The 15,607-nt window shown below is 33.9% G+C and overlaps 1 protein-coding gene across 1 annotated transcript in view; it reads left to right on the forward strand.

The window, feature by feature from the left end:
- CDH19 (cadherin 19) overlaps positions 1 to 12,575 on the forward strand; it is a 93,824-nt gene extending 81,249 nt beyond the window's left edge. Inside the window, exon 12 of the mRNA XM_062570076.1 lies at positions 12,498 to 12,575. Within this exon, the coding sequence (XP_062426060.1) occupies positions 12,498 to 12,520 (23 nt within the window). The 3' untranslated portion in view covers positions 12,521 to 12,575. The remainder of the gene's footprint in view (positions 1 to 12,497) is intronic.
- The last annotated feature ends 3,032 nt before the right edge of the window (positions 12,576 to 15,607 follow it).

A 15,607-nucleotide genomic window follows, 5' to 3' on the forward strand; every position in this document is an offset into this window, starting at 1 on the left:
AAATACAGCTGGACAAGTCATACATTTACAATTTTTTTTCTTTTTGTTATGACATTTATTTTTCACTTACATGTGTAGATATATATATATATATATATATATTTTTTTTTTTTCAAATACTGTTGGAAGACAATTACTCTAAAGAGTTGCTATCTTGTAGCAGCTCTTCTAAAGTTTTATGCCAGCAAGGCACATTGATGTTTGTTTCATTGGAAAGAAATGCAAACAAACAAACAAAACTCCCTAAAACAAGCAAGCAAGCAAAGAAACATGTTGGACTCATTTCAAAGTGCAGCATATGCTTATGTTCTTTTCTAGGGAGTGAATGAATAAAGATTGTAAGAAAATCAGATGGATGTGATTTATTAGTAGGAACACTTAAATGTAAACTAAAATTGTTTTTGAGTAGAAGGCTTGAGGCATAGTATTATTAAAGGAATTGTAACTCTTTGTTGTACTCAAGAGACCAAGTCCCCAGATCATTTGAATCTGATATTTTTAAAAGTCTTGAAAAAAATAAAAGGAAATTAAAAGATTAGAAGCAACACTAATCTAATGTTGTTCAATATTTTGCTACAGTTCAAGGAAGGCCCTGTGGCTGAAGCATTACTTCTAATCTTATGTTCCCTTTTTAGATGGTATTTTATTAATGTTTTCTTTTATACTACAGAGTGAAGAAACATAGAGCTTTTATCTTTTATTTAAAATTAATAAGGAATATATTACTTTACTAGGAAAGGATAATAGAACAAAGTCTTTTCCTTTGGAATAAGAAATATTGGTTTGTAAGGAAATTTGATTTCCAATTCTGGTTCTACTCAGTTTGCAGGGTGGTTTTGGCAAGTTATTTAAACTTCTTGTGCTGAAGTCCTTGGATTTCCATGCTATATTGATATTTGCAAAGCAGCCTCTTAGGTGTGTTGCCTCAATTAAAATCTATGTGATGATATTGAAAATTCAAAAAGATAACTTGTAATTTTTGAACTAATCAAAGGCTCTTGGCTACATTTCTTCTATTTAGTTCAGAGATGGCAAGACATCCCCTACAGCTAAAAGACAACACCATCTAAATTTTTTAGATGATTTAGACAATTTAGAATGTTCAATCACTTGAAGTTAATGACTTTCTACCTGGAACAGAAACAATGTCAGTTTTTCCAGTCTTGGTACACACCTACTTTCTCCCATGACACTCCATTCATTATCAGTTCATTATTGGTTAAAAGTGCAAATGTCCCACAGACTGGGACTTAGAAAGAACAACATAAACATCATAGCCCTGACAGAAGACAGCTTTAACAAACAGGATATCCACAAGGCTGATCGGGGGAATATGTCCATTCTATGAAAAGTTATAAGTTGACCAGACTTTCCATGAACTTTTCAGGGACCTTGTGCCACAGATGTCTTTTCCTTATGGTACGAGGTGTTTGAGAACCCATCACATTCTCCTGCAGACATTAGAGGGCCTGGATTTGTATGTATGAAATGCAAGAGGCATCTCAGGATATGATAAAACTAATGCAGGAGTCATCCCGTTTCATCACTCCCACCTTCCCTCCCCACCACCTTTGCCCATAAGTAGTGTTCCTGCTGAGAACTCTCAGCAAAGACTTTCTGAATTTCTCAGGACCATTAGCTCTGCATGAGCTGGACACTGGACAAATAAACTATTTATATCTACCAAATAAGGTATTCTGAAAGTTAAAGAAGCTCATTTTTAAAAATTTATATTCAAGGTTCAACAGTGAAATATTTAAAACAAGCACACTTTCCTCCTCAGTATGATCATTGTTATGAAGCTGTGATTTAGGATATGTCTCTCATTTTCAAAAAGCTATAGAAATTTCTATACGAAAGTCTCATATCTCAGAATGCCAAGAGAACATTTAAAAATCCTCTTTCTCTGGGAACTTAATGCAGAATACACATTCTAAAACATTAGACTCTAGAGAGGAAATATGTTTAGCTCTAAGGAAGGTTGATTACATTTAGTATCTCAGTTGGAAAATAAGAAAAAAATAAAAATATTGATAAATATGAAGAAAAATATTGAGAAAAATCTAGTATTTTTGTGAGAGACAAATTAATCCTCCATTTCTTAACAACAACAATAAAGAAAGCATTCGGTAGGTATGCCAAGTTGTCAAATATTTTATACTTTAGATTTGTTTTTTTTGGTGTTGATGTATGCATTCTTCACTTGATCAGACAGCTGTGGAGGCTGAGGGAGATATCTGTGCAAGTATATTTTCTTGTGAGATCAGAAAGATTGATGCTGAGGAAGAATGGGGAAAACAGAACTATGGACTCATACCACTTCTGTGTTATGAAGCTGACAGTAGACTTTTTCTCTGTATGAGAACAGAGATGTTTGTATAACAGCTGACCAGTACTGCTGAAGCTATATACCCCTGCTCAAAGACCAATGGGGATTAACAAGCTGAGCACATCAAGATGCCCACATTTTCTATTTGTCTGTTTGTTTTGGTTATCCAGCAAATCAATAAACCCACATGAAAATCATTAATAGCTCATTTTATGGAGGCATAAAATCAAAAATAGCTGAACTGTATCTGAGAAGGAGAAAAAAACAGGAGAGAAACTAGAGATGAAAGTAATTTTAACAGTGTTCACACATTTCACAGTTCAATTCTGTGAATCAGAAACACCTGAGTGAGAAAAAATAAAAATAAATCCACTTTTTTTTTTTTTTGAATCTGTGGAAAACATTGGTTGAGTTCATTAATAAAACTTATGAATTAAGCAAAACATTTGGCTGATAATATTTTAGAGGTTTATCTTTTTCAATTTCTATTCACTCAATAAATACAGTCTCTCAAGTGAAAATTAAGGTTAGACAAATACAGTAGCACTAACATGGTACCAGGAGCACAGCTATGAAGACAGGACCCTGAAGACATAGCCTTGAGCAGTAAATCTTCTGTACCTAAGAAAAACGTCAGTAGATTCACAGACAGTCCTTGGTATTCTAGAAAGTAAATGAATTAACTTCTTTGCTTGGAGTAGCTGATTATTTCTTCTTTTTATGTATCTCAGTGCAGAATTTCTCAGCAAAAGAAACGTTAGGATAGCAATCTTTGTTCATTCTGTTATGGCCAGAATTAAATCAATGTCAAAATCTGTCTAGTGGGACACAGGAGCACTTCTCAACTTTTGAGTACACTTGTGTATCGAGATACCAAGTCAGAATAAGATATAAACGGTCACTGTCTCCCTCTCATACCACAGTTTCATTTAAAAGAAAATTGGACATGCTGGCTGAAAGGGAGTTTAGAGATTGCTCTAAATAGGCTCCCTAATCAGACCAGAAACATGCTGACAAACAAATGTTTTGCAGTTCTCATATGTTTCATATGTTTGTTTGGGGGGGGGGGGGTGTTGTTTGTTTCCTTCTTTCTTTTTTCCCCCAAAGTTTTGCATTTATTTTAATGCAGTTACTTACAACAGCCTATGTATTTAACTGGTCTCTCTCTTAAATTTTTTGAAACTCTCTTTCATCCTTCACAATGCAAAGGACTTCTTTGTGACCATGTACTTATCCAACTCAACATACTCACTGTAATTTTCATCATGGTTAACTTTTGGGCAGCTAGATAATAGGAAGAATAATTCTAATTATTGTAATTAAGGAAGCCAACATGTGATAACTCTAGGTAACAGAGTAAATACAAAGAGCGAAATAACCTGAATGGGGGTAAAAAGAAACCTACAAGATGAATTATTGTCCACATAATGCCTTACTGAAACTCCAGATAGGAAACAAATCAGTTCAAATTACATTATATTTGAAACAGTTCCTAACCCCAAAGTGACTGGTCACACTGCTCCTTCCATATGATTTGTCTGTTTGAATTTCTATAGCTGCAACTACACTTTTCTATACTTGGGAAATGTAGAAGCTCAAACTCTTCATCCACTCATCCAGATCAAAAGCCTGATAGACCATCATGGGTTCACTAAATCATGTTGTGTTTATGTGAAAGTGGAATTAATATCAAAGAAACATTGTAATGATATACACTCATTTCCTCAGCTAATACAGAGTCAGGATGTAGAAGTGAACTTAGATTTGGTAACTTCAAAACATGTATATTTTACAGTCCCGATGAAGCCTAACACATTGATTCAGCAACCTCTTCTAATTTAACAGAACACATAAGCATTTAATACAATGCTAAGCTTCTACTTCAACAGCATGCTCCCAGTTTTCCTGAAGAGAGGGCCATAGTGCCTAATTACCACTAAGATGAGAAGAAAGATGCTCATTAACAAGGTCAGATGGAGTTTAAAGGTCTAATGGCATTGTATTAAAAAAAAAGAAAGTCAACATTCAATAAATGATTTGTTCTTAATGATTTTAGAGACTTTCATAGAATTTGTTTTCATTAGTTGCATTGGAAAACAATAATAATAGCAACAATTAAAAGATTTTAACTTTATTCTGCATATATTGCATAGCAATTTTTTCTTATCCAATTATATATGGAAAGTATGTACGTTCACTGAGTGACCCCAAAATTACAAAATGCAACCATTTAACTTCTCATCCTCTTTCACAATGTTTTTACTTCTTTTTATGAAGCATTCTAGTATCAAATGCCTGTAAAATTGTTGCTTGCTATTCTATTGCAAAAAAAATTATAGGTTTTTATTCTAACATATAAAGAGAAGAAAGTGCCAAAAAACAATTTTCAAAATACTAAAATCATCTTAGCTCATCACTGTTCTTATTAATCTAGATGTTCTTGCCATTTATTATTCCTTCCTTTCTGAGGTTATGCTTCAAAAGAACCATTGCAGTTTATTGCTCACATCAATTGATCTTTCAATTTTCTTTTCATGTTTACTTGTTTTATTTTTATCTTCATTAAATACTAAGCCATGTTGATTCTTCAGACTCTTATTATACCTGACTTTTTCTGCTCAGCGTGAAAACCAACCAAATCTATAGCAGAATTTACAAAGTAAGCTGATTTCCAAGAGAGGCTTAATCTTTATTTCTTGATTATGTTATTTTACATATTATCTGATTATTTAATTACTATAGATTTTTTTTCCTCTTAGGGTTTTCTTTCAGTTGGTAAGGTGAGGATCATTACAAGAATATAACCAAGAAAAGTTTGGCTGTTCAGTGTATATTTCATTCAGCCATACACTGATATACTTAAAGATATATCTTAAAATTCTTAGTAGTCTATGCTCAAAGCACATAAGAGAAAAAAAATACCAACCTGGCTGAACTGGAGTCCTCCTTTGACACAATTCGATTGACCTGCTATTTTAAGCTCATATTTATGCTATATGTATTTAACTGTATGAGAAAATGGGTAGCTAGAAGATTTTGAGTATTTCAAATTCAGAGGAGATCACTGGCCTCTAGGGTGTTTTATCCAGTAGTAATGATACATTTTTTTTTTCCTGTTTATGAAAAAAGTAAACTTACACACACTGATGCATGAGGATAAATGCTTCTGCATGCTCCTGGCAGAGTCTGAGTGAAGACAATAGTGAACAACGTCTTTCTTGAGAGGCTCTCGTATTGATGCTATTAAGAGTTTATGGCAGACTAGAAAGAAAGTCAATGAGGAGTTTAGCGCTGGAGCAGGAATTTTAAAGACATTATAGCAATTTTTTGAATTATTTTTTAATATGAAGAATAAAAAAAAAACACCATTAAACTAGGGCTTCCAAAGTCCAGAATATCCTAAAAAGGAGGGGGAAAATGTTGTAGATGTTGCAGACAATTATTATGAAATGTACTTAAAAAATATACCCTTCTATACCACTTGTTGAGCCATTCTGATCAATTCTTTAGCAGGACATAAAAGAACAGTAAAATCCACATAATTCTATAGAATGTGCAAAAGAAGATCAGAGCTTGTCTGGCATGTGTAAAAATTTGTTTATAGTTCCAAACAACTAGCATTTGTAGTTCCAAACAGCGGAGAAGAAAGTAGTATAGTGAGGTAATAAAATCCTTAAATTAATGGAACTTGAGTCATATTCTTTTGGCGAATACAAACCTGATACAAAAATATTATTTTTTTCTGTGTGAGGGTTACAATTCCTATTGTACTGTTTTGTAGTCTTGCCCTTAGTGTATTGGTGATCATTCTTCTACCACTACTATTGAACAAAAATTTCAAACATGAGACCCACTCTCTAACTTTTAATTGAGTGCATTCCATAACAAACAATTGACAGAGAACCAAACGGAAAAAGATAGCAGCTAATACTGTGACTGGGAGCTGTGTGGTGCAATTCATGAGTTTTTATATATATATATATATTTTTTTTCTTTTTTTTCTTTCCTGTAGCCAATTTGATCTCTAGCTATTTTCTTTGTTTAGTACAAATAAACACTAAACATTGCAGGTATCTCCTATAAGTGAATACAAATAAAAAACATCATTTGCATTTTCATTAACACAGACATTCTGCTTTCGTCAAATATACGCCAAATGTCCAGTCGACACTAAGTGGTTGATAGTAATTATTTCTGAGATTAGAAAAAGATGTTATTAAGATAGTGAACCTCTTTAGCCTTATTTGCATGAAGTATAAAGCAACTATAATCTTAAAGAATTTCAGAAAGAAATATATTTGCTTGTGGCTGCATTAAAATAATTTCAGTATCATGTGTCAATAAATTATATCCTTTTAAGTTAGTTGGTAAAATATGGGAAGACTACTGGTGATATTTTGTGTACACTACTTCTGTACAAATATTCAAAGAGTGGTTTATTTACTAAATGAGTTTGCATATGCAGATATTTCTGAATTGCTATTTTATTAAACAGATGCATTAATTCATCTCCACTTATTTTGTACTACATGGCAGAACATTATGTGTACAAAGGAAAGGCTGCATTCTTCTTACCAAACAGGTCTAAAAAGACTTTTAAAAGCCAGCTGCTGCTGGCTACAATATTTGTATCTGTTCAGGGCCAACCTTATGCTGAAATCATTCATACCTTTGCTCCAAATGCTCAGCATACCTACTTCCTACATTAGTAATACAGAAAATACTCTAATAAACAGCAAATTTGTTGATAACATGAATTTTAAAATAATTTGCACCCTGATTTAAATGTTGTCTGGACTTCCCTGACTCAGCACTGAGATGGTTCTCACCAGCCCCGTCTCACAGCTTACGCTTGTACTGAGCGCACACCAGCCAGGAGGCAGGGCGTGGATGAGACACAGCAGAAAAGAGTCTGTTCAAACACAGAGCTCTCGTTCCTCAAACACGGAGCTCTGCACTGGCACCCAGGTTAAGGGGCCTGAACTTCAGGCCAGAGGATCACCCTTGCCTTTTCCATACCCTGCCTCACGTCAATTTATGGCAAAACCTCATTTCAGTGCAAGGTCCAGCTAGTTGGGTCTCTTTATCTTGATGTTTATGACACTCTTCTAGAAGTTATTTGAATTCCCTGTGCAGTGAATTCAACGCAGCCCTCTTTTTGCTTAGGATAAACAGAGCTCGTCCTGTTCATTAAGCCGCAGCTCTTGGAACAGATGTACGCGAAGGCGAGCATCAGCTCTTCCTGCATTCTGGGTACAGCTAGATTCAGCATGCAGGAGTTGGTCCACTTACAACAACAAATCTTTTTCTGAGCCTGAGACAAGCACTGAGTTTATAAGCCAATATCATAATAAATGCCTAAATATCTTTACTGATATGGCCCTGTAAATCTTTAGTCAAAATATGCATTAAGGAGCATACGTATAAAATTCCCTAAAAATCTATTTTTAGTCAGCTTCTTATTCTACTTTAAAAATATCTAAAAAAAATTGCCAGTTCAATACAAGTGGCATTTTTCTGCTGTCCACTTGGAAATGTCAACCTAAAGCAAAACTCAAACAAAGCAACAAATAGCATTATTTTTCCCTTAAATGACATCCCATGCATCCTCACTGAGTTTGCCTCTCTGTATGTAAAGTACTTGGACAGAGAGATTGACAAGCATTATGTATAATTCCATTTGATATAGAATAGTATTTATGAACGTGTGTACACATTTATATATGATATATTGCTTTTAAAAAGCAGGAGAGCGTATACCTTATCAACTAGTCAAAAATCGGTCCTCTTTTTTTCCAGCTTAGTTGCTTTAAATAAATAGTTATTAGAAAAAGACAACTTCTTCCAGATACTTTCTTATAGAAAATCTTCCACTTGACTCTCTTTTGTGCATATTCCACTTAGTAATATGGCACTGAACAATGAAATGAGTTTATAATAATCCACACTTTTTATGGAATCTTATCCTAGCACTTACTTGCGGTTGTGGATGTTGGTCAAGTATGTCCTTTTTTCTATCAGCAAGTAACTATCCTGGTACAATGACAAAGCCCCAGAAGTGTCTTTTGTTTTTTTATTTGTTTGTTTGTTTTGAAAAAAACTGTCAGGCTGCTACTATGCAGCATGACTTGAATAGCTTTCATACTTTTTTCTGTACTCCTCTAACGGATGTTGTATTGAAGTGCTTAAAATATAGACAATACTCCCTTTTCCCTATCCTCCCCAGGATAAAGAAAGAAAGGCTCCAACCAGTGTTTATCTTCCCCTTTCACTTTTTGGCACTCTCTGTGGTAGGAAGCTTTGAGCTAAATCAATGCAATGAGCCACCTCAGCTCGGTTTGATGTTCTGATCTTGCAGCCATTGGAGTGTCTGCCACCTTTTAGCCTGTTTAGCACGAATAATTAGAACAACTCACCAAGGACACTTTTGTAATATTTCGGGCTTATGTTACTTGCTACTTATCTGTTGTTTAAAAATTTCTCTTTACGGACAGTTCAGAGCAGTGGGGATAGCAAATGCAGAATGCCGTTTCCAGGACTCTGCTGGCTCTTTTCTGTTTGCACTGTTTCCGTCACACTTACCACAATGGCATTCTAAGCACTTTCCAGTGTTAAAGATGACAATTACACTGACGGCTTTTCTCAAACCTATTGAAGCCTGCCACAAGTTGGCACAGCTTCCTCTCAGCTGCTAGATATGGGCTATGAGATTGCCAATAATTTTCGAGGCTGACAAACCAGCAGTATTTCAGCCCAGGGATTACCCAAACGTATACCCCTTTGGCTAGTGCCTCAGTCTGTCAATTACAAGATATCATCTCAGAAAGCTTCTACTTGCCAATTTTAATTGTTGTCAGAAAGCTGGTGTGTATGGATGCATAGCACTGTAACACTTAGTGGGACAGAAGGTAACCGTAGCGTAAAGTAGGTGAAAATACCAGAAACCTGCAGAAAATTATAAAGGTGCGCAGCTGGTTTTGAGTTCCTATAACATTATTTGTATACAAACAAAACGTATCTGGTAGGATTTTATTTTTCTCTTTATTGCAGTTATTTTTCAAAAATGATTGGAAAGAATAGAAAGTTATTTGTAGTCATCAAATTGTCACACCGTGTATGTTACACAAATTTATCTTCAGGAAATGTGAACACTTTCATAAAGAAAACAGATAACTTTTCCTTCTCTATATACCTAGTGTATCCTTCATTCTTGTACCTGAATGACTGTATTTCAGTGCCATTTAAAAAGTACATTCTGAATAATATCTGCTAGTCCAAATGCTTATTTCCAAATGCTGTACGTAGGAGATTCTGAAATGTTCAGTTGCAGAGTTAAGAGATTCCTCTTGCCATGTAAATTCGTGTATGATATTAATCGGAAATCTCTCTCCAAAAAGTTATTGAACAATACAATGATAGGTTAACTTTCTCCACTTAGCAGGATATGGAAACAGGAAGAAAGCAAGGTTTTAGTGCCAATGGGCTATTGACTCTGCTTGTATAAATTTGCATGCTTTTATGAAATTAGTATTTACTTTCAGGATTTGGGGAACTTCAGCAACAAGTTAAAATTGGTATCCTATTCCATCTTAGCTATAAACTTACATCAAAACATGCAGAAAGAGAGCATAAAAGAGCATACATTTATAAAATGTTACTTAATAAATATTTTATATCATTTGTATATTAATAAGGCACTCAGGGCAAGTTTATACATTTCTTTAGACTTCTCAAAACACTCATGATGTTTAAAGATAATTATACACCTAAATCTAAAAGAAATAAATTGACATTATGTCTAACTGTTGCTCATTTAAAATGTAGCTCATAAGAATATATCCCAGCAGTGAGAAAATACAGCTGTATTTTCTACTGTAGGTAGAACATCCAAGTTGCAGCTAATAAAGCAAGAATTTCTACCTCATAATCTCAAACCTTGACAATTATATTCATCCTGGACTTTAACCAGAAGGAATAGAAGGAAAAGAGATATCTCTTTGTTTTTTGAGAAATGTTATATATGTTGGAAATGGTTTTTGGATGTGAATGTCAGCGTGAAATTTACACATCCTCATTACCTAGAGTTTAAATTTTGATTTTGTTTGAGGATTTCCTGCTTAAAGATATTTGCTTATAGTAGGTTACTCTTTGATAAAGAGACCGGCTTTTATTTCTTCTGCAACTGGGCTATTGACCTCCTCCAGAAATTGCAGGAGAAACCAAGGCTATTTTCTTAGACCTGGGGATTCCAGTAGCCACCAACACATCCAAAATACAGTTGTTTCCACATTGCTGCAGTGCCTCAGCAGCAGTGCAGCACTGTTTTATGCCTCCAGATCTAAGCATGGATCCATGATCCAGCTATTCATGCTGTGAAGATTTATTCACTACTTTTAGATGGCCAAAACAGCTTTTAATAGTAGACATCTTATGGTAACTAATACAAGAAGGTGACACTGATTTGGAAGGTTTATCTTGCATGCCTCATTACCACAATCACACACACAACCCCTACTAAATACTGATTTAGTGGTACCTGTTTTTGAGTACTTTGTGATGTAAATCAACACAACTCCACTAAGGTCTGTGAAACTACTCTAATTATCACAAGTTGGTGTTCTGCAAGAAGATATTTTTATTACATCTTTGTTTTGAAATATCACGAAAGTAGCAATTATATTTTAAGATTCTGGAATGTACTTAAAACCTAAACTAAGACAAAAAAACAGAAAGTGTATTGTGACTATAGTTTTATGCACTACATGTAGTTGGTATATAATCTTTATAATAAATACTACAATTATATGTATCACAGAAACCATCAAAGTCAAGAGATTTGTTGCCAGATTACCTGAAATTAGAATTGCATCTTTTGTTTTGTAACCAAATATTTCCATATTTTGTAATGTGAGAAGGCAATATGTACAAAGAAAATGAAAGCATATATCTGAGAGAAAAATCTTACTTTTCATTATTTGTCTGGGCAGAGTCATGACCTATGCTATCCATGAAGTGGGGGAATATGAACCTTCTTAACACTTAACATATGCCTACACTGTTGGTAGTACTATGATTTTCAAAAATGTCCTAGATATGTCATCCTCAAACAAAAAGTCATGCACTCCCATTTGTTAATCTGAATTAATGAGCAGTTGATGTCCAGTTGAGGCTGAAAAAAATAATGATCATATATTGTTAGGGGTGACTAGTGTGCACATATATATAACATGTTCTGAGGAATAAATTTTGCATCATAAAAACTATCTTCTATCTATTCACTTAAATATCGTTGATATTTTTAAGGGCCAAATTTTGGCTGGTCAGAAAAAGTCTTGTTATGCTATCTTTCTGGATTTTTTTCCTGAAAGTTTTTCAACATAACAGTTGTTACACATACACCAGAAATAATGTGTACTTCTGTGGATTATTTTTAAGAGAGCAATAACAATTTTGTTATTTACTATTGAATATTTATGAAAAATAATTTAATATATTACTAATATTTCTACTTAGCACATTGTTATATTTACTGAACATAAATTAGAAAAGTATACTACAGTTTATTTTACACATCCACAAAGTTTACTGTCTGAGATTTAATGTTTTTCTGTTAATGGGGAATGGTATTTTTAGCTATTTTTATACTTTAATTATGGACAGCTATAGTAAATGAATATTTCTTGGGTCTTTAAAGAAGAGTTTTGCTTAAGAGAAGGGACACAGAACCAGTGCCTAGAGAAATTTTTTATAAATTATTGTGCAATTAGTTTTCTTCTATTTTGTCAATAAAATACTTTAAATTTATAAAGAAGTAACCTCCCCCAAAAAAGCCCTGATACTTCTAATCTCTCTGAAGGTGAATAGATTTCTACTATTTTAGTAATAATTTCTATGGAGTATTAGGATAGTCCTTTTTTGCAATCTAAAATAATTATATGTAAAATACACTCAGACGCAATTCAAAATAAATTACTACTTCATGGATTTTTTTTACTGCAAACTATATGATTATATTGCATAAACTCCCTCAGAAGAGTGCATTTCATATTCAGATGGCAAGACCATTTGATAAGACTGCTCTAGCACAGATTAACAAGTACAGAACAAAATCTATAACCCTTCAGGAAGAGGAGTCATAGAGTATTAAACAATCTTTATGTATTTCCAGCTCTGGATTACCACAGAGACTAATCTGGACTTCACATAAATTACACAGCTCTGGACATCTGACTAAGGGACAGTGGAGGATACTTTCTTGCAGTCAACCCTTCTTTGACTTGTAAGACTATGTTTAGGGAAAAAAAATGGGCATTTTTTCCAAAGTCTTTCTTCAATGGTTCATTCTTCTTTTTAACGTATAATTTATGATAAATTCAGTAAGCAAAGAAATTAATAATCTACACATAAGGTATTTCTGGTCCAATTGTTTATTATTGCATATTTCTGTATCAGTTCTATTATATGTTTTATCTTCATCATTCAGACGTTGAATACTGTAGTTTTTTTTAAAGTTATATTAACAATAAAATCCTTCCATATTGGTCAATATGCACTTCTTCAGACAGAAGATGTAAATCTGTTTACTCCTTCCCTGAGCTAGATGCGGAATCAGTTGACTGATGGACAGTCTCAGCTGTGGATCTTTTGATGGTCATTAAATCTCCAAACATCTCTGGAAGCTTATTGCAACTCAAAATTCACCCTTTACTTTCCCCTTTTCTAATAAAATATATCATTTGAAAGGTCTGTATTCCCTACGTAGTTTAAAAGTGAGAACTACTAAAGATCTCAATACACTGTAAATCCTACAAACATATATAAGAGTGTGTACTCCTAGAACACAGGTAGAACACTGCTAGCTTGTGGTTGATACGTGTGTGTGTGAGGTATACACATTAAGCTATCAAGTGCATTCAGGTTAACATAAGTTTGAGTTTCTGGCTGTTCATGGAACTTGGTATATACTAAAATTAGAATCTTCTCAATGTGTTGTATTGTCCTCCTGACCCATAATTGACTCCATGTATCTTTTTCTTGATCCTTTACACACCTCTACCATGATCAAGAAAAAATTTAAGAGTATAGAAATGCAGAAGGGAAGCTGGGATTATTCTTGCTAAATCTTTTATTACTGTGGGTCCCCAGCTGCAAAAGATCATAGCTCTCTTAGAACGAAGAAAAAGGCATTAATAGTTTGCACATTGAAAAAGATTTATTTAATTCCAGCTCCTTTGACAAAAAAATCTACGTTTAGTTTATGAACTCAAGTCAATATTTTAACCCTTATAAGGCTATGAAAATGTGGTTACAAAAGCAGACTTGCTTGTAATTGCAGCCTGAACATCATGAGGTTTTTTTGACAGGAATTATATTGGCATATTTTATACTTTTATTTTAATCCATTATGTATAGCTTAGGCTATTTTGTGCCATTAGAAATGATGGACAAAAGTGATATGACACTTGTCAAAGTAGAGAGCTCTGAGAAAACATAAAAGAATGGGATTGTACTTCATCCACAGCTGGGTTCATCTGGACAAAAAGAAAAGAAAAAAAAGGACTTTAGTAAAAGCAAAATGTGGCTCTTCAACAGAAATTTGTGTTTATTGACGTTTTATGTTCCTTTCAGAGGCATTTTCAAGGGCTTTTTTAATGAAATTGTCTTAATGATAGAAAAGAAAGCATATCATTGTGAAGTTTTTGAGAAAACTTTTAAAAATAAATAAGAAACACAAAACTTTCATCTTTTAACCCTCCTTAATAGTTACAACAGCTCAAACAAGACAACCTTTCCCCTCTATCCTCTTCCCCTTTCACAGACCTGCAGTGCCCAGAAGCACAGTAAAGCAGGATATGGACATGAGCCATCTGATTGCTCTGGTGAAGGGGTACAGGGTTCAGTAGCCGAGGCTCAGCTGAGGCACTGGTGGTCATTCCTCTGTGCGTGGCCTGCAGGGATGTTATCTGCTGTCCTGCTTTCACTGATTGCATTTTCTCTTAGTCTTGGGATAAGATCTTAGAAACATAGAATTCTCTCTTTGCCCACGTAAACAGCTTCTCCCATAAATTTCTCTGTTTTTTGTAACTTGGAAACCAAGCTGGGAGACAGAGAACCCACTGTCTGCCTACAAAAAACAACTCTCCAACTAAGCATCGGTTGCTGATAATCTACTGTGTTTACCAGTTATCTATCTTTTCTCCAGAGACTCTATTTGTCTTCTTTCCATAGCATATTATTCATTACCTATTTCTGTGGTATGTGTTAAAGGGTTTGTTTGTACATAAACACTGAAAAAGCAGCCATAAATCTCTGGAATGAATTATACATGTTTTGGAAATCAAGTGTTTTTGCAGCCTGTTTTCTTCAGGCATTCTGTAGAAGTATATGTTACACTAACTGTAGCCCAACTTCAACATGTTTACCAAATGCTAGTCAAATATATATGGATTACTGTATTGCTAAGAACAGATATTAGCACAGCTATGAAGTTTATGGTAAATAGAATATTTAAGTTCTTCATTAAAGTGTGGCATTTGGAAAACATTTCATCGTTTTAAAAGATGTAATTGTTTCTGTTATCTAAGAGGAAGCAGCTTGGTGACTATGTTTTGAGAGGAAAAGTGATCTTGTTTTGAAGGTATTTTTAGGTCTTCTTGGTGTAGATGAATAAAGGAAAAGAAATAATAAAATGGGCAAAAATATAGGAGCTGAATATTTTTTAAGCTGAGCTTCAAAAATCTTGAGAGATTAGATATTGAATAGATACCTCCTGTCATTCATATCCATATTTCTTTAAATCTTCTCTAAATTCTTTAAGTTTAATAAATTCTATTTATTGTAGGATTTTTAAATACCTTTCAAATACTTAGCATGAAATACTTAGCATGAGGTTTTGAATTCTAAGAGATTTATTTCATCAGGCAACCAAGTTGTGGATGATCATACTAAATTCTTTTCCCCAAAATATACTGTTTAAAAATAAATTTTAGATATTCCAACCTGGTAAGCTTTCTTTAATTTTAAAAAATTCCTACCAACTTGTTAGGAATTTTTATGAAGCTGGATATCAGTAGGTATAAATCAGTGCATTTCTGGTGGAGATACACTGATTTATGTCATGTCAAGTGATAGACTTATCCTTTTAATTTAGCTCTTGCAAAATGTTGAGTACTTTCCATTTCCACGGAAATCAGAGCTAGTTAAGAGGAAAAAGGATCTTACCAGATGCCTCACTAGGTTGTGGAAATAGACTTCTGAGCCCACAGGCTATAATCCATG

Source organism: Rhea pennata, chromosome 2 (assembly GCF_028389875.1).
Source record: "Rhea pennata isolate bPtePen1 chromosome 2, bPtePen1.pri, whole genome shotgun sequence".
In the NCBI taxonomy this organism is placed as follows: Eukaryota; Metazoa; Chordata; class Aves; order Rheiformes; family Rheidae; genus Rhea; species Rhea pennata.